Source organism: Eptesicus fuscus, chromosome 16 (genome assembly GCF_027574615.1).
Source record: "Eptesicus fuscus isolate TK198812 chromosome 16, DD_ASM_mEF_20220401, whole genome shotgun sequence".
In the NCBI taxonomy this organism is placed as follows: Eukaryota; Metazoa; Chordata; class Mammalia; order Chiroptera; family Vespertilionidae; genus Eptesicus; species Eptesicus fuscus.
Genome location: NC_072488.1, coordinates 15947578 through 15965720, shown reverse-complemented (window position 1 = coordinate 15965720; position 18143 = coordinate 15947578). Strand labels below are relative to the sequence as shown.

Genomic DNA, 18143 nt, shown 5'->3' with positions numbered 1-18143 from the left:
CAGTTAGAAGGAATATCAGATAATCATCCTCTGTTATTAAACAAAACCTTATAAATGTTAACTGCTTTGACTTCTATTAAGTTCAGCACACATGGCATATCTTCTGTTCCAATTAGTGAGTATCCACATCAGTAATGCTTTACAGGTATATATGCATACATGGCAAAGGGGGCCATATTGCACATAGAAACAATTGGAAGTTTGATCCTGGCTGGGCCTCTTTTCATATGTGTGACCTTAAGAAAGTTACTCTCTCTATGCTTCAGTTTCTAATTGGGATTAATAATGTCTAAATCCTATCCCACCCCCCAAATCATTCCTATTCTTCCTCATTTAACACTCAGAGAAGTTAGAAGCATCTGTCACTCTTAAGCCTTTCTAATAATTAGCCATTAGAAGACAGGCCTAATCACAGAGGAGACTTCAGGAAACGACATGTCGAGGGGCTAAAACTTGTGTGACACACCAAGATGTCGCTTCTTTCTTCTCATGCACAGCCTCCACCCCAGGAGACAGAGTAATGAGAGCATCAGAGAACTGGGGCGTACCCAAGGGTCATCTAACCTCGGGTGCTGCACAGGATAGAAATTCCCTAAAGCATCCTGGCCAATAGTTAAGGATCTGTTGGGTCACGTCTATGCGCAGGAAGCTCAGTACTTCCAAAGGCATTTCCGTACAATGCTGGGGAATGCTATTCCATGGCAGAGATTACTTGTCGTTCTAAATATGCCTCCTTGTCGCTCCATTCTATTGACTTTGGCTTTTGAAGCAACTCATGAAAGTCTTGTTTGTAAGACAGTTAATCAAACATTTAAAGGCGCATTTACAAACATGTAAGGCATGTTTATAAATCAGCCGTTATATTTGTCTTTGGTCTGCACTTCTCCACGCTAAACACTCTCAGGTTTTGAGGCCCTTCACAAGCTTGGTTGACCTTATTAGCCAAAAGATAATGAACACGAATACACGAATACCCAAACCCCAAATTTGGTCTGACTGACAGAGTGCAAAGTCATTACTTCTGATGCCCTGCTCATTCTGCTTCTACTAATACATCCTAAAATAGAGTTGGGCTTTTTATAGAGATTTTTATCCAAATCTGTGAAATTATAACTTGGTTTACACTGTAGTTTATACACTTAGCCATCTATTCATTTATTTAACCTACTCATTCTTCCTTCCATTTAATTCCATCTTTCATCCATTTAATACAATCTTTCACTAATATTTTAAATTCTGCTGACACACACATAATGTTGATTACTCCACTATTCCTGTGTCACTGAGGTTTGCAGACATTCTTCAAAAAGTGCCTTGGACATCCTCTCCTTGATCAGTAATTCTAACTTTCCCAAAATTCCTCATATATGACCAGGGCTTATAATATTTTAAGGTGAAATTTTTAAAAAACATGGTATGTGCATTTCAAAAAAATTATTTAAGTCAGTGAAAGCTCTACAAATCATAAAAGCTACACAGATGCAGTATGGAATAATTTACTCGAGAAAATTCCCAGTTAATTAAGATATTTCTTTGACAAGAACCATTTCTATAATTTATAACATTACCTTAGTCTACTGTGTTACAAACAGAGCCCCAGACCACAAGTCGGAGACATATGCTACATTTTTGACATGGATTTTGGTCCAGTCTCTTGGAAGCTGTTCCTGTTTATTTCAATGTACACATAGTCCAGTAACTAATAGCAACATTTTCATCCTGGACACGTAAGGGGATATTAGGAGCATTAAGTGCACATCCCACAAAATAACAAACAGAATGTGTTATCCTCAATGGGTACTAAACTCGGTATTGGGACACCTGAGTTACAACCTCAGCTCTATGTACTTAGCCACAGGAAAGCCGCTTAACCAGCCTGAGCTTCAACGTCCTTCGTTTGCAAAGTGTTGACACTGGGCTAAATGACCTCTGAGGCTCTCCCTGCTTGTACAACTCTGCTGTGGGTTCAAAATAAATTGAGCAAAAGCACTCAGGACCTGTCACATTTAGCTACCTAGTTTTACCCACTACCTGGCTAACGTGTGTTCACTCTGATGTTTAACACCTAGACACTTCAAGGTAGCCAGCAACACTAAGGGAACCCTGCTGCCCAATCATGTGTCAGCAAAGAAGTAGTACTGCTAGGTGCATGCATGTGCTCGTGTGTACACATGCATGTGCTCATGTGTACACACACATGCGCCCATGCATGGATGGAAGGTTACTAGCATGGAGACCACTAAGCGATCCATAATGTAATCCAATCTCCTGTGGATTTCATTGCAAATTAATAGAAGGAAAGAAAGTTCCATAAAGTTTACATGGTAGTGAAGCTGTTCTAGCAACCTTACACTATACCCTTGTATTTCCGCATAGCTAAATGGAGTGAGCAAGAGGTGGGTCACCGTATGACCTCACCTGCTGGGCTAATGAGCAAAGCGTGGCCAAACAACTCAGGTTTCTAAAAGCCAAAACAACTGTGAGTCCATTCCAATGAATTCTGTTAACCTTACCTTGACAAAAGGTGTTGTTAACCCTCTTATAGCCTTGTAGACATTCCATCATTTGGTTATATCCATGATAAGCTGTAAGGGAAGAAATAATTCTTTGTTATGTGCTTAGTTTTAATTCTTACAATCCTAAACTATTATATGTGATAACCAGAGCCACTTTAGGCATTAGTGGTCTTACTCATTTCTAAGATACCAATTCAATGTATACTAATTTATTTCACATTATCCTAGTTTGTCAGTATACTTCATATTTTGCATTAGACATAGTCCCAATTATTTGTCCATAAATGCTGATTATGTTAAATGGGAGAATCATAAGACTTTTATATTTTATTCCAGTTATTCCTTATTTATATTACAAAGGATCGCTTCCTCCCCAACGATTGCTACAGGCGCTTGAATTTTCTTATTGTGGGTTTGGGTGACTACAAGCTAGTCTTCCTGGGACACTCCTGAGTTATGCCTGATGTTCCAGCAAAGTTCATGAATACTCCATTTCACTCTCAAAAGTGTCCCAGTGCAATGCATCGTCTGCTCGCCTTAATTGCAGGATCGCGTATTCTAGTTATGAGCTGATTCTTACTAATACAAATTCCGGAAAGAACAGGAGATGAGGAGAAGAAGCTGGGATCAGTTGTATGGACTTAATCACTCGGAAAACTCATCAGCGGTATGAATGCTGCAGTCACCAATTTACCAAAACCCTACTCGCTGAAATCTGACACTCTAAAGTGAAACCAGAGTTGAAATAGTGTAATTTCTGGAACCACGGAGACCTAGGTTCTGCCCAGCAATACTCTGCGACCTTGGGAAACAACGCTTCCTGGGCTTCAAATGGCAACTCCGTGCAATGCGAGTATCACCTCTACCGACCATGGCAGGGTTGCTGTGGAGTTTAGAGATAATGTACACAAATGCCTGCAACCGGGCCTGATAAGACACATGTCAATGACACATGTCACTGTTATTTCCTGAAATAAAGTATTCTTTATTAAAAAGATAATGAACAATACAAAATGGGCCGTAATCAAAATAGGTTAGACTACTAAAAAGACCTGCAGAAGTAAGTGAAATAAGCCAGTCAGAGAAAGATAAATATCACATGATCTCACTCATTTATGGAATATAATGAACAACATAAACTGATGAACAAAAACAGATCCAGAGACAGAGAAACATCAATCAGACCATAAAAACCTCAGAGGGAAGGTAGGGGAGGGGGGGGAGAAGGGGGAGAGATCAACCAAAGGACTTGTATGCATGCATATAAGCCTAACCAATGGACACAGACAACAGGGGAGTGAGGGCATGAGTGGGGGGGGCGGATAAGAAGGGTAATGGGGCAATAAGGACACATATGTAACATCTTAATCAATAAAGAAATTAAATATATATATATATATATCAATATATATAGAGAGAGAGAGAGAGAGAGAGAGAGAGAGAGAGAGAGAGGAGCTAGGAGCTGCAGAAGGAGTAAAAAAGGAAAGCTGAAGTAAAAAAATAAATCTTATGGAAAATAAAATTATTTTGCATTCTCTGCACTAATGGAACAGGGAATGTACTAGTGTTGTTTCTCTCCTCCTTCATTTCCTTTCTTTGCCATATTTCCCCTATCTTCAGGTCCTTCAAATGCTAGAAAATGGATAGAGTGAGGAATCTGAGATTAGTGAGTTAAAGGAGAGGTCTGTATGGGGGGAGTTTCCCGTTCACCTCCTTGACTGAACGTCTAGTCTTCTCCCATACAGCAAAGCCTTCTGGAGCAGACTGCCCACAGGGATCCTGGGCGCTCTGTCTGTGAACTGTTCAAAGGCAAAAGAGAGGCAAAGGCAGGGGGCGGAGCAAAGGATCTCCTGAAGTCTTCCTAAGCTTAGGATTCAATGTTCATTTTCTTCTAAACTCTCTTAAGGGGCAAGTGACTTGCTCATGCTAAGTCCATTTTTTTAATTGATTACAGACTATTGAATGAAATCATCTGCAGATTTAAAATTTCACAGTAAAAACTGATCCACAGTGAAAGGTATTTCTGTATGTGGCTAAACAAAAACTTCGAACATTAAATAAAAGCCATTTGAAAACTGAGGTCTGGACTATTTTGAGTGAAAAAATAAAAAGACATGGAACACAAAAACATAGCATGTAAAGCCAAGGAAAGTCTGTTCTCTGCCAGAAGGGGTATGATTTAGAGGGCAGTGCCAACCAAGGAAAGGAAAGTTTATACATGACACAGGAAGAACGTGACCCCCAGTGTGTTCCTTGGGAGTGAGTCACGTAGGCACAAACGAAGTAAATGCCAAGATGCTAAGGGTTTACTTCATTCATAATCCACACTGTCCATCCCCCAGTGAACCAGTCTCTTCAATTTTATACAATTAAATGGGTCAACATATGAATTTATTTCATCAGCCTTTAGTTAACAGTGTTAGCAACTTTGTACTTTCACATGCTATCTAAATTATTACCAACATTAAAATATAGAGCTATCAAAACCATATAAAGTAGATGAATTTATGCCCAGGTGGCACAATTCTAGGTAAGAAAGATAAAAAGGTCAGGAGTGGAAGTTAGGGATTAAAAAGCAAAAAAACAAAAACAAAAACTATGATTCCCATTACCCCTGTCCTGCAATTTTGGGTTGTGGAAAAAAGAGAGAAAAGAGAAGAAACTAAGCAAAAGATATATATATATATATATATATATATATATATATATATATATATATAGAGAGAGAGAGAGAGAGAGAGAGAGAGAGAAAGGAAGAAATGAGAATAAGTATAAGATGAAAGAAAAGTATTGGAGAAGAAAAACTTGGCCACAAAACAAAGTTGTAAGAACTGGGTTTGTCTTTCTTTAGTCCTTTAAACCTAGCAGCAGGAAATATATCACCCTCCACAACATTCCTACAAACATACACAGTCAATGAAGGGTAGGCAATTAAAACAAAAAGCAATATTTTTTTTCAACATTTTAGATACAGACTCTCATTTTCCTGACCTATGGACTCAATAGCAACTGAGAATTGAGAGTCTAACCCAGGTTCTACCTAACTTCAAACTCCAGGCTCTTTAAAACCATATCAACTGTCTCCTAGATGCTCCTTCCATCAGGTTCCCAACATAATTCCAGGCAAATGGATCTGCCAGTGAAGAGGGACCATCACATTCAACCCACTTGCTGGAAATCCACATTGTCCATCATTTTCGAATCAGCCTAGAAAGTCCACTGGGGACATCCTTGCAGTACTCAATGTTCTTATTTGTGTGACGTTTTCCCTAAATAAAGGTTATTAGAAACTTTAGTGGCTATTTCCACCAATTGGTCCTCTAAAAGAAGGCAGTAATATCAACAAAACAGTGATACTAAGTGAAATTAACTTCAGGAGATTTAGAAAACACACAAGTTTGAGAGATAAGGAAGTCTAAATGAGAGACAATTATTCAAAACAAGTTACTATGATGGGAGAATAGTTTATAAGACAGACATAAGGAGCCACAGTGATTTCAAGGTGGCAGATTCTAGACTTAACAGAGAGGTTTCGAAAGCATTTGAGAATATCAACCAAATCAAATAAAAATCACTCAATTGAAGCAAATGAGAAATTCCTTGCAGTGTAAAACATTTTTTTAAAAAAACACCTATAAAACTCTTCAGTTAAACAAAGCAAAAAAAGATGACTGAGAAAAGTATCACTCCCTTCCTTGGCAAAAACGTGATGAATAAGTGGAAAAACACTCCACTTTAAACAAGTTACCTTTGTTTTTCTAAAAAGAAAGTATTAGAAATCAGTTTTCCAGAATTAATGCTACATACAGAAACTAAAAATAAAAACTATATTTGAGAAAAAGGTAACAGAAAGATGTGGTTCTGGACTTATTTCCATCAATAGGTTCTGGAGAACAGATTTTATAGAATAATCAAAGCATGTGAGGGTCAACAGCCATGTGACCAAGAACTGTGATAGTATAGAAGCATGAGTAAGAAGAAAAGGGGAGAGCACTGGGGTCCAGTTACTATAAATTTCCTTTTTACAAATCAGCAACAATCATTTCTTCACTTGAGCTCTTTTTTTTTTTTTTTAAGTGAATTTTGAAAAGTTATGGTATAACAAAAACTACAACAGAAGTTGTGGCTGTTAATAAAAATTTCACTTAAGAAATTTAACCTAAGAAATCACAACTGCGCTGACTTTTTATAGGATTTGAAACATGCAATTATCATCTTAAAAGCTATCCTGTTTTCCCTTCACCTGAGAAAATAGAGCCTGTTTTATTCTAGCATATCACCTCTTAAAAGACTTTTTAAAAAAATATGTAATCTGACTGACGAAGGCAACTCATAACTGTACTTATTAAAAAACAGAATGGGGCCAGAAAGTTGTGGCTCAGATGGCTGAACATCGACCTGTGAACCAGGAGGTTGTGGTTTAATTCCTGGTCAGAGCACATGCCTGGATTGTGGCTTAATCCCCAGTAGGGGGTGTGCAGGAGGTGACCGATCAATGATTCTCTCTCATGATTGATGTTCCTATCTATCGCTCCCTCTCCCTTCCTCTCTGAAATCAATATGTGTATGTATGTGTGTGTGTGTGTGTATATATATATATATATATATATATATATATATATATATATTAAACAGAATGGATATAAAACTTTTCTCAGACCTGTAAGGTTTCTGGAAGTTCAGGTTTTTGCACAATGTTCTACAATTCAATAAGCGTTCTTTGAAAATCGAAGTCCCACCATTAAAACAGTGATCGTAAGGTAACAGATGTGCTACATTAACCTGCAAAGGAAAGATGACATGTCACTTACATGGCTTCTTGGGGCATTTCTGGCATTTGTGAAAGCCCCAGGAGGTCCCCACGGTTCCACAGCAGTCCTCCTGCTTGGAGAGGCCAGGGAGCGCTTTGCCACACTGCAATGATGGGGTGTGAAATACGCAGGTTAATTGAGTGCAGGACGCCCCGCTCCAGAGCACGGCTGAGCTTCAGCCACATTATAAAACAGTCACGTTGTTATCAACGGAATTAGAGAGGGGAAAAACACCTCTAAAACTTCAAAACAGCACACCACGACGGAATCGAGACCACACTGAAATGAACAGGCATACTTTCTAGAGCTTCCTGGCATTGCTAGTCTTACGAGAATCTGTCACTGTTCAGAGCGCTTTATAAAACTTACGTTTCCGAGCCTTTGTTTCTCTTAATAGAACCTGAAAATGTAAAAGGTCAATATAAACCTTTAAAGTTTTAGTTTCAGCTATCAGTGGATCATCAGGAAACAGCTCTCTAAGGGCAGGGCAGGTGTGTAAACCTTGAGAATGTGGCACAGATCCCATCTACAAGGGGCTGTGGGTCTCCCCGTAACCCCATGGCCCGGGCAGGGAAAGAACAGAGAGGACAATACACGAAATGCTCACTGGCTGAGCCGGATCAGCTCGCACAAGAGTCATCTTTCCAAAGACAAATCTGACCACATTCCTCCACGGATGAAACACCGTCAGTGACTCCCACTGTCTGAAGGCTGCAAACGCCCTAGCATGACACAGAAGGTCCTTCCTATGCCTGCCGAAGACAGCTTTTCTGACCTCCTCTCTGCCCCCTTCATCTCCCTACACCCATCCTCAGGCATCCCAAAAGACTACAGTTCTCTAAACTGTCTTTCCGAAAGCTGTTCCTTCTCTCTCTGATGGCCCTCCCTTTTTCCTTTTTCCGGAGAAACTTTCTTATCCCATGAGCCCCAACTCTGAGGAACCATCACGGGAAGCCTCGTGTCTCCTCCGTTTTAGCAAGCTCCTCCCTCCTCTGTCCTCCGGCACGTTTCTCACAGTTCCACAGCTTCTGCAATGCATTTTACTTGCATGTAGACGTATCTTATTTACCTTTATATTCCAGTGCACAGTGCACATCGCAAATGCTCAATAAATGCTCGATGGAGGGAGGGAGGGAGGGAGGGAGGAAGGAAGGGAGGGAGGGAGGGAGGGACCAGTTGCCACCCACCCAGGCGAGCAGTGGCTCTGTGAAAAGCAATGGAAATCAGCCAGTGCACAGAGGCCAGTGAGCGGGACACTGGCAGAAAGTCGGGCAGGTGGTGCACCTTCCAAGGGCAGCAGGGCGGACACACTGTCACCTGGCAGCCTCCAGGGACAGCCTTCCTTCCCACGGGTCCGGGCATGCAGCATTCTGACTGCGGCGCTAAGTGACCAAATTGAAAAACGAAGCCAGAGGTGGCCCTGCACCGTTCATGAATTTTTAGTTACATCATAGCTTTGAAGTCATTAGGTTGTGTGTGTTTTTTTATGGTTTTTAATGATTCTGGCAGGAGGTTGTGTGCTCTCCAAAGCTGGAACATGGTGAGAGAGAGAGAGAGAGGGAACACATGAACAAACGGAGAACCTGAGAGAAGAAAAGCACAGACTGGCTGCTTCCAGTAGTACCCAGACTCCTTCGGTTTACTCTCAGAGGCTGCAATGTGAAATGCAAGGCAAGGAAGAAAGAGGCAGTGATGCTCCAGGCACAAGACTAGCAACACAATGGCCATGTTAAGAAAAGGTGAAGGGATCGAGAAGTACAAGCTGGTAGTTACAGAATAGTCACAGGGGTTTAGCTAGAGCATAGGGAATATAGTCAATAGACTGTAATAACTATGAATGGTGCTGGGTGAGTACTGCACATCTCGGGGGAACACTTTGTGAAGTATATGACTATCTAACCACCTGAGACTAATACAACAGAATATTGAATATAAACTGCAATTGAAAAAAATATTTTAAAGAAGGACCCAGCGGTCTCCACTGTTGCGATCTGCTGTCGTTCCAGTTTTATCCCTCAGACTTCTGTGAGACACCAGGGCACATCCCATGTTGATCATTGTTGTATCAGGCTCTTCGGGTTCTTCTCTTCGTCAAGCAAAACGCTCAACACTTGCTGATTTTGTATGCTCGAACGTTTAGTAGCAGTTAAAATCCCCTTTTCACCTGGGATTCCTAGAATGTTTGATTGGGTACGGCGAAAATAAACCATTTCTCTCTCCCGGGCCTCACAGAAGGTACCAGGTTTTCGTTACAGGACTCGGGCCGCTTTATCCCATGGCTTTGCTTTTGCAGGTCCACAGCCAAGAGCAGCACAAGCCTTCCAAAGCGATGAAATAAACGGCCGTGTAGGTGGTACCAGACACTGTGTGTTCTTCCCAAAACTGGGTCTGCACCGCGTGAGAACAGGCTGCCAGGGATGAAGGCAGGCTCACAGCAGGGCACTAAGTTCTAGGTACAGACCCCTGTAGTGTTTGAGCTCTGAAGAGCTTTCCACGTGTGGCCAGAAACTCCACCCGAGAGATCTTTGTGGCCGTACTCAGGGCGCTCACATGAGACTACCCAATACCGCTAGGTCCTCCCTGGATGTGGGAAATATTTAGAGGAAAAGAAGGCAGAGGAAAGATCTTCTCTCCCCCATGCCGAAAGGCCACATGGGAGAGACCACATAGAAGAGGATGCTGGAATTCAGAATGTCCTCTCAGATGGGAGGGTTCTCCTTCTCCATGAGACATAATTACATGGACACAGACTGCTTCTGCCTAACGACATTTTTATGCCCAGATTGAGGTGAGTTTTACAAGTGAAAAACACAAGTGGAATTTCTCCTATGTGAATCATTCACCACATTTTCAAAGAAAGCCAGTCTCTCATTTCACGGCATACCTTGCGCATAAGCAATCCAGGAGAAGCATGCTACACTTACAACCCAATGTTCAGCTATTTCAAGTCAGAAAGAAAATTCTATCCTGTCAAGTGAGCTATGTGCTATAGCTTCCGCCCCCGCCCAATTCACACGACTCCGAGCTGCAGATTGGGGGACACTATGACTCCACACGCCCATGCTAGGATTCTGCAAATGCATGACCCCACGTAGAGCAGTGCAAAGGGAACCATGAAGGTTCTGGCAAACATGCCCTGTGGGTATCAATTAAAGGAAGTAGAAATAACAAACACTACCTGTAGCCATGATGGCAGAGTTCAGATATGTTAAAACGTGTTGCTTAAAGCTAGTTACATGGTGAAGGTATTAGTAGGACTCGCGGCTGCAAGTCACAGGAAGAGAGGATCCAACTCATTAAGCAGGAAACCATTTCAACATTTAACGCCCCTCAACAATGGAACAATGGAAGATACTGACATCTTCACTCGGAGCACAGCCTGGGCGAACACCTCTCAGGGATGCCCAGAATATAAAGCAGATGTCTCTATGGTGTCTGTCAGGTCTAGGGTTCTACGTTCAATATATACTGATTATGATTTAGGAAATGTAAATTAGTAGACTCTAGAGCCAATCTCAAGTACCTCTGCTGCTCTCACATCTATAACAGGACCATGTCAGATGCACTCCTAACCACCTCTTTTGTCTTACTTCCTCACTCATCAACAGCTCTAGTAATGCTCACTCCAGTCTGAGCCTCCTCCTACAGGATTATGCAAACTATATGGAAAAGAAAAAAACACACAACACAAATAGAGATACTCCTGACCCTGATTAACCAGTACAGTGACCATGATTCTTAGAAAACTGGGTGCATGAAAATGACTCTTTGACCCTTCCTATTGTTATATCTGCTTTAGCACCATGCCTCAGAAGGTGAAGCTATTCGAGAATCGTTGGAATTACTTCACGAACATCCATGCTATAACACAAAATTATTACATTATGGTGTGAAAACCTTCAATTTTGAAAAGTTACAAATTAACAGATTGCAAGATAATGTACTTTTCTAAATCTTGACCTGATTGAGAACACTTATCAGTAGACTTCATCCTCAATTTTGGGATAGTGCCATAGTACTTTCCTGGTCAACCTGTGATTACAAATGTTTTTAGAGCTCCCTCTAAATACATAAGCTGGAATGATAGCTCGAAACTTATTTGGCAACCAAGGCTTACAATTTTTGTTAATTAAAAACTCACCACTGGAGTTGCTTCAAAGATGAACAATAACTTGAAGAGGTTGTGATAAATACTGGAGATTTAATTTTCATACCATAAAACTACTGGTACCTACACATCCTCACTCCAGGAATGTTTGCTGCACAGGGCCACGTTCTGGGGAAGGAAGATCTGACCATGGGAAAGAGAAAGAAGAACTGAACTGACTCATTAGACCTGGATGTAAATTCCAGTTCTCTCTGATGAGCAGTGAGATGTTCAACAGATAGTCCAGCCTCTCTGTGCTAGTAACGGGACAATAATCCCAACTTCAAAGGATTGTAGTAATATTGATTCATATCAAGCAGGGCTGCCTTTACCCCTCTGTGGAAACTAGAAAAAGGTGACCCTTTGGGATGTGTTCTGCACTAGGACATAGCCTTTGGAAAGCAGCATGTAGGCTGACTCTCCATTCGTCCCCTCAGCTCTTGTGCTGTGTGAGTATCCTATCAAATAAAGAGGGAATATGCAAATTGACCATCACACTGTAACAAAAATGGCTGTGCCCACAGCGGAGGCAGGGATTCCGTAACACAAGATGGCTGCGCCCACAGCAGAGACCGAGTTCCCATAACGAGCCTTAACGAGCAATCAGCAGGGACCTGAGGCTGCGCCTCCCACCTGGTGGGGCTTGACAGGGGACCTCAGGAAGTGCCCCCTGCCATTCAGGGCTTGACAGGGGACCTCAGGTCATGCCTCCCGCCATTCAGGGTTTGACAGGGGACCTGAGGCCTGGCGGGGCTTGACGGGGGACCTCAGGCTGTGCCCCCTGCCCTGGGCCAGGGGACCACAAGGCGCGCCCCCCAGCCGGGGCCAGGCGACCTGAGGCCACGCCCCCTCCCAGGGCTTGATGGGGGTGGGGCCGGCCAGGTCTGGATCTAGACCAATGGGGGTGGGGCCAGCCGGGTCTGGGTCTCACTCAATTTCGAGGCACACGTGGGTGGGTGGAGACTTGACTCTGGTTCCTGTGGTGTGCCCCAGACTCTGACAAGAGGAAGATTTTCATATACATTTTACTAATTTTCTTTCATCTCTGACACTTCTATTATAGAGAAAGGGCAAAAAGCAATATTAAAATATTTCTTCTAATTAATTCCCTTTTAATGTGCATGAATTTCGTGCACCAGGTCACTAGTAATCTATAAAGTGTTAAAGTGCTGGCGATTTGCATAATAAAATACTCTTGTGAATTACCTCTCTCAGATATATATATAAAACTCCTTTTATTTTATTCTCATTATACAATGAAGGATAAAATATTTTGAGTTTGAATAAAGATTGTTTTCTCAAAGAGAATATGGCACTGAACCATGGAATAAATAAAACTTAAAATGTTAAAGTATATAGCTTCTTTAAATGTCTCTAAATATTACACTGAAGTCACACATGAAAGAAGGGGATGCTGATTCATTGCAACCCTTGCAAGAGTACACAGGACCATGTTTAGGCAGGAGCTGAAACAAGACAGTGACTCAACTGCTGTATTGGGGAGAAAGAGATTCCAAAGAGATGGAACAACTCTAGCTACACCCAGGGCCCACCACCAACAGGGAGAGGAGAGGGTAGGAGGTGAGTGGGTAGGAGGAGAAGGAAAGACAGAGGCAGGCCCAATACAAAGAACAGAGAATAAGGTGATTCGATTTATAGTTGGGGATTAAAGGAGACAGGGAAAAGGAAACATCCAGTTTTTTTTTTTTCCCAAAGCAAAAAGGTTTGGATTGCTTCCAATTAAATATTTGGCATCTTCAAAGTAATGGCAGGCACAGAAAGATGGATAAAGAAGAAAAGAAAGAGGAGGAGAAGATTGTTTTTATAAAAGTATAATTTTTATATCTGGTGATTCCCCTCAAAAGTAAAAAAAAAAAAAAAAAAGAATTATTGGGATACAGTATATCATTTATGGGGGGGGAGAAATTATATGTAAGGTAAACATGATCAGTAATCATCAGAGGACAAAAAAATGAAATTGAGTAATTATCAAAGGCTCATTGGTTATTCTTCTCAAACAAATAGCAGAAGGGACTTAAGTTCAGCACAATTTAGCTCCTTTTTTTAACAAGGCATGTTCTAACACAAAGCAAACACCCAGGCATCTCCATGTTCAGTAGAGTTAGTGCTTTATGAATGAGAACTTGACCTTTCCACACAATCATGTTCCCTGTGGGCCCCATAAAAGGAAGTGTAGAGATAACAGTAGCTGAGAAAATGACAAGACATAGCTTTTGAAGTTGGACCAACATGGGTCCAATTACCACCTACATGACCTTGGGCAAAAATCTCAACCCTTGCCTATTTCCTCCTTGATAAAATAGAACTAAAAATGTCCATTTTCACAGAGCTCTCAAGAGGACTGAGATAAAATACACAAGAGACAGATTCTACATAAAACAGCCATACACTGAGTGGCCAGATTATTATGATCTCTGAACGCATAATAATCTGGCCACTCAGTGTGTGTGTGTGTGTGTGTGTGTGTGTGTGTGTGTGTGTGTGTGTGTGAGGGCTGGTGCATGAATTCGTGCATGGGTGGGGTCCGGCCAGCCTGGCCAGGGGGAGGGGACATGGGTGGTTGGCCGGCCTGCCTGCTGGTCGAACTCCTGGTCGAGGGGACAATTTTCATATTAGCCTTTTATTATATAGGATATACACTGAGTGGCCAGATTACTATGTGTTCAGAGATCATAATAATCTGGCCACTCAGTGTATATAGCCAGCATGCATGAAGCTCACTCGCAGTATTAGACTCCTTCCTCCAGGGCCCTCATTTAAAAACAAAGGACCGAGGAATCTAACAGTTACTCGATATACAATGTCCCAGGGTCAACTTACAAAGAAGAGATATGTAAATAAATAGTTCAGATAGACATAGAAATAAGAAAAATAAGGTATTCTTAAGATTTTCCTTAAAATGTTCAGGTCTTCACAAAAGTGTTCTGGCTAATAAAGAAATGCTCAGAGAATAAATGCTGTGAAGGATTTGTAATTATTCGAATTTCATCTTAATTCTACTCAAGAAGCACGACCTGGTGTCTCTGAATTACAATAATTCAACCAGTAAAATCAATGTTCAAAAACAGCAGAAAATTTTACTTCAGGAACAGCAAGATCTTTCTGGTCATGTACCATGTTTTGGTGCCAGAAGACCAAGATTATGAAGCCAAAATAGTGGAGCCCACTCTGCATCTCCTCCCTGTAAGCATCATGGCCCAATCATAAGACACTGGAGAACATAGAGCTTCCTAACACAGATCCCAGAGAATATATCTGTCCTTTCAGGTTCGGCTAGGGTTGTAGACTGAATGTTTGTGTGCTCCTCCCCCCCAATTCATATGTCAAAGTCCTGGCCCCAAGTGTATTAGGAGGTGGGGCCTTCAGGAGGCGATTAGGTTTAGATGGGATCATGAGGGTGGGGGACTTGTGATGGAATTAGTGTCCTTATAAGGAGAGGAAGAGACCAGAGCTCTTTCCCCCTTTGCCATGGTGAGGGTGCAGCAAGAAGGTGAGTGTCTGAGAACCAAGAAGAGAAACCTACCAGGAAATGACTCTGTCAGCACCTTGATCTTAAGACTGCCAGTCTCCAGAACTAGGAGAAAATACATTTTGGTTGTTTAAGCCACTCAATCTACAGTATATTGTTATGGCAGCCCAAAACAACTTATACAGATAGCCATGGTTTCTTGTGAATCCTCCTTCCCCAGAAGAGATGAACTAAGAGCCAGGATGACATAGCAGAAAGAACAATGGAGTAAAACCCAAAAAGCCTAAGTTTTAGTCCTCACCAACCACAAACTCAATACAAGTCGTGAAGCAAATTAACTTACTTCTCTGGACTTTAACATTCTCACTGTTAAAATTTTAAGGATAGACTAATTGCTAATACTCACTGATGTGCCTAAAATCTATGATTTTATGAAGGTACCCTGGGAGCTATGGTGGAACGGTGTCCTGTGTCATGGCAAGCCAGTGAAGGTCAGTGTTCCTTAAATGTTACCTGCCTGCCAGATTGATACACTAGATTCCATAATGTCACCTGTTATCTAGTCCTAACATGATGCTCTGACCTGGACCAACTTGACAAGTGATGTCCAGAATGGGCCTCCTCTTCTCTACCCTACCTCTTGCCTACCCATTTCCTACCAGTCTATACTCACACAAAAAAGGCAGCTCTATCTTCCTGAAAGTCATCATGGCTCTTCAATGGCTCCTTTCTAGATTATATTATAATAACTAATTATAATGAACTAGAGGTCCTGTGCACGAGATTCGTGCACTCTGGGGAGGGGGGGGGGTCCCTCAGCCCGGCCTGCGCCCTCTTACAGTCCAGGAGCCCTTAGGGGATGTCTGACTGACGGCTTAGGCCCGCTCCCCATGCTGTTAGTCGGACATCCTTTGTGCTAACGAGGAGGCGGGAGAGGCTGGCTGCACTCACCAGCTGTGAGCCCGGCTCAGGGCTTCTGGCTGAGCAGCAATCCCCTTGTGAGAGCCCATTGACCACCAGGGGGCAGCTCCTGCATTGAGCTGTCAGTGCACGTCATAGCAACCGGTCGTTCCACCATTCGATCAATTTGCATATTAGCCTTTTATTATATAGGATGATACATTATCAATAGGCGAAATATCAAAAATTATTCGAGACAGTTACAGAGATGCAGATGTTGTCTGCCTTGACCATTATCAAGTGACATTAGAGTCGATCAACCCATACTGCACAGAGTCCCATAAATCATTCCATCTGTGCAGTTGCCATGCTCGCTTCCACCCACACCCAGAAGTACCTTATTCCAATGTTCTGCCATAAAACTCTGAGGGATTCTGGCAGACAGAAGTTACAACCTCAGTACAATGAATCTGGTTGAGGGATATGAATGCCATTTTTTGAAATCTTGGACTTCTTTTAATAAAAACAATGAGGTTCCTTATGGGGAAAGTTCTCACTGTATGTAATGGGTTGGATTAATCCAAACCTCTGTCACAGCCCTTCTTTGTTCCTATCATCAATCTTTTTGCTATGATATAAACACATCTCCCCTCTGGCAAAGTAACTTTTGCCCATCTTCCGAGGAAATGGCGTTCTTCTAGCCTCTGGACAAACTATAGCTCCAAATTAAACTGAAAACCCCCCTGAGAGCTCTTCAATGTCCATGTACAAGAACATTAAATATGTTTATATCCGTGTGCCAATAAGAAAGAGAGTCCAAATCTCTGAACCCTATCACTAATGCAGCTACGGCAACATTATTTGATCAACTTGTTCTAAAGGCCCGTTGTCATGAAGGAGAATAGTGTATGATGGAGCACTGGCAGGCTAACAAGCATTGTCTCATAAGAAGAAGAGGAAAACGCTTAAATACTTCCAGATTTTCTAAAAGAACTTGTAAAAAATTTGCTTTGGCTTGAGCAGAACATTCTTCATAAGCAAGGTTGGTTGTTGTTTTTTTAATCCACCCAGCTTTCTTTTGTTAGAGTAATTAAAACAACATTAGGTATTTTGAGGTATCTGATACAACCCTAATCCTCTGATATTTCAGGCTATTGATTTTATAAAGTATGGACTGTGACGGGGGCATTAACTGCTGGAAATGTATCCACATCGATTTCTGAGAGTGTATTTGTTTAAAGTCTGCTGAAGCCAAACCATGGGCTTCAAGGAATTCCAGACAACTACTTCAGTTTATGAAACGGTATTTTAAAAGTTACACCAAGACAAAAACGGTTTTAAAGTAACATACAAAGGGAAATAACTCTTAAGCGTGAAACTTCTGATTGACATCTTTTCTAAAGAAATGATGAAATGTGGGCTGCCCGTTTTATCCACCTCTACAATGATTTGAGCATGTCAATAGTCAAGTCTACCAGGTTGTGATACATGTGTGTCTTGCTATTCTTAAACTGCAAAAAGAGTAAGTATTGTCATGACTATATTTCTGACGTGCTAATATCCTATTACCCTTTCCTTGCAGCAAAACAACATGAATCACATCATACATCCTAGTACTAAATGGTAAAAATATTTTTAAAAAATTTAAGTTCCATTACCAAGGATGTGTCTAAAAGGATATACTCGTGTTGGGGGAGGAAATAAAGGTGGGCATCTAGGCATCGTTACTATTACTATGGCAACCAGATCACTCCCAAATGATGAGCATAAAGGCCTCTTTTCCCCAAAGCTTATTTCTACAACTGGATTGAGAGAAATTTTCTATATTAAACTTCAATGTCTGTCAGTTTCCTTTTTGTCTATGTCGAGATACTGAAAGGAACAAAAACCATGTGGGGCCTCACAGCACTATGTAAATTGTAACACGTGCCTCATTGGGTTAAGCTTTCCATTTTTCTGTGTCGTATCCAAGTACACAGAACTCAAAACTAATAATTACTTGTGGTTTGGTTGCAAGTAGCATAGAAAAATAGAATGCCACAAATCACATTAATAGCTTTTTTTAGTTCTCTGCAAGCAGGGAATCAAGGCTGTCTCGACCACTGCTCTGCCACTTGGCAGGAACATTTACAGCTCACCTAAGAACCACTTGCTTCCCGCCATGTCCCAGCTCCCTAACTGTGTTAGTCAGCTCGGGCTGCCATACAAAATACCACAGATTGAGGCAGGGGAGCGGCTTAAACACAGACACTCCTTTCATCGCAGTTCTGGAGGGTCAA

At 41.7% G+C, this 18143-nt stretch overlaps 1 protein-coding gene across 16 annotated transcripts in view; it reads right to left on the bottom strand.

The window, feature by feature from the left end:
- LTBP1 (latent transforming growth factor beta binding protein 1) overlaps positions 1-18143 on the bottom strand; it is a 349094-nt gene that overhangs the window by 132838 nt on the left and 198113 nt on the right. For all 16 annotated transcript variants that reach the window (XM_054727794.1, XM_054727797.1, XM_054727796.1 and 13 more), the window contains 2 exons: positions 7328-7430; positions 2514-2585 (listed from right to left, as the gene is read on the bottom strand). In XM_054727794.1, coding sequence (XP_054583769.1) covers positions 2514-2585; positions 7328-7430 — 175 coding nt within the window. The remainder of the gene's footprint in view (positions 1-2513; positions 2586-7327; positions 7431-18143) is intronic.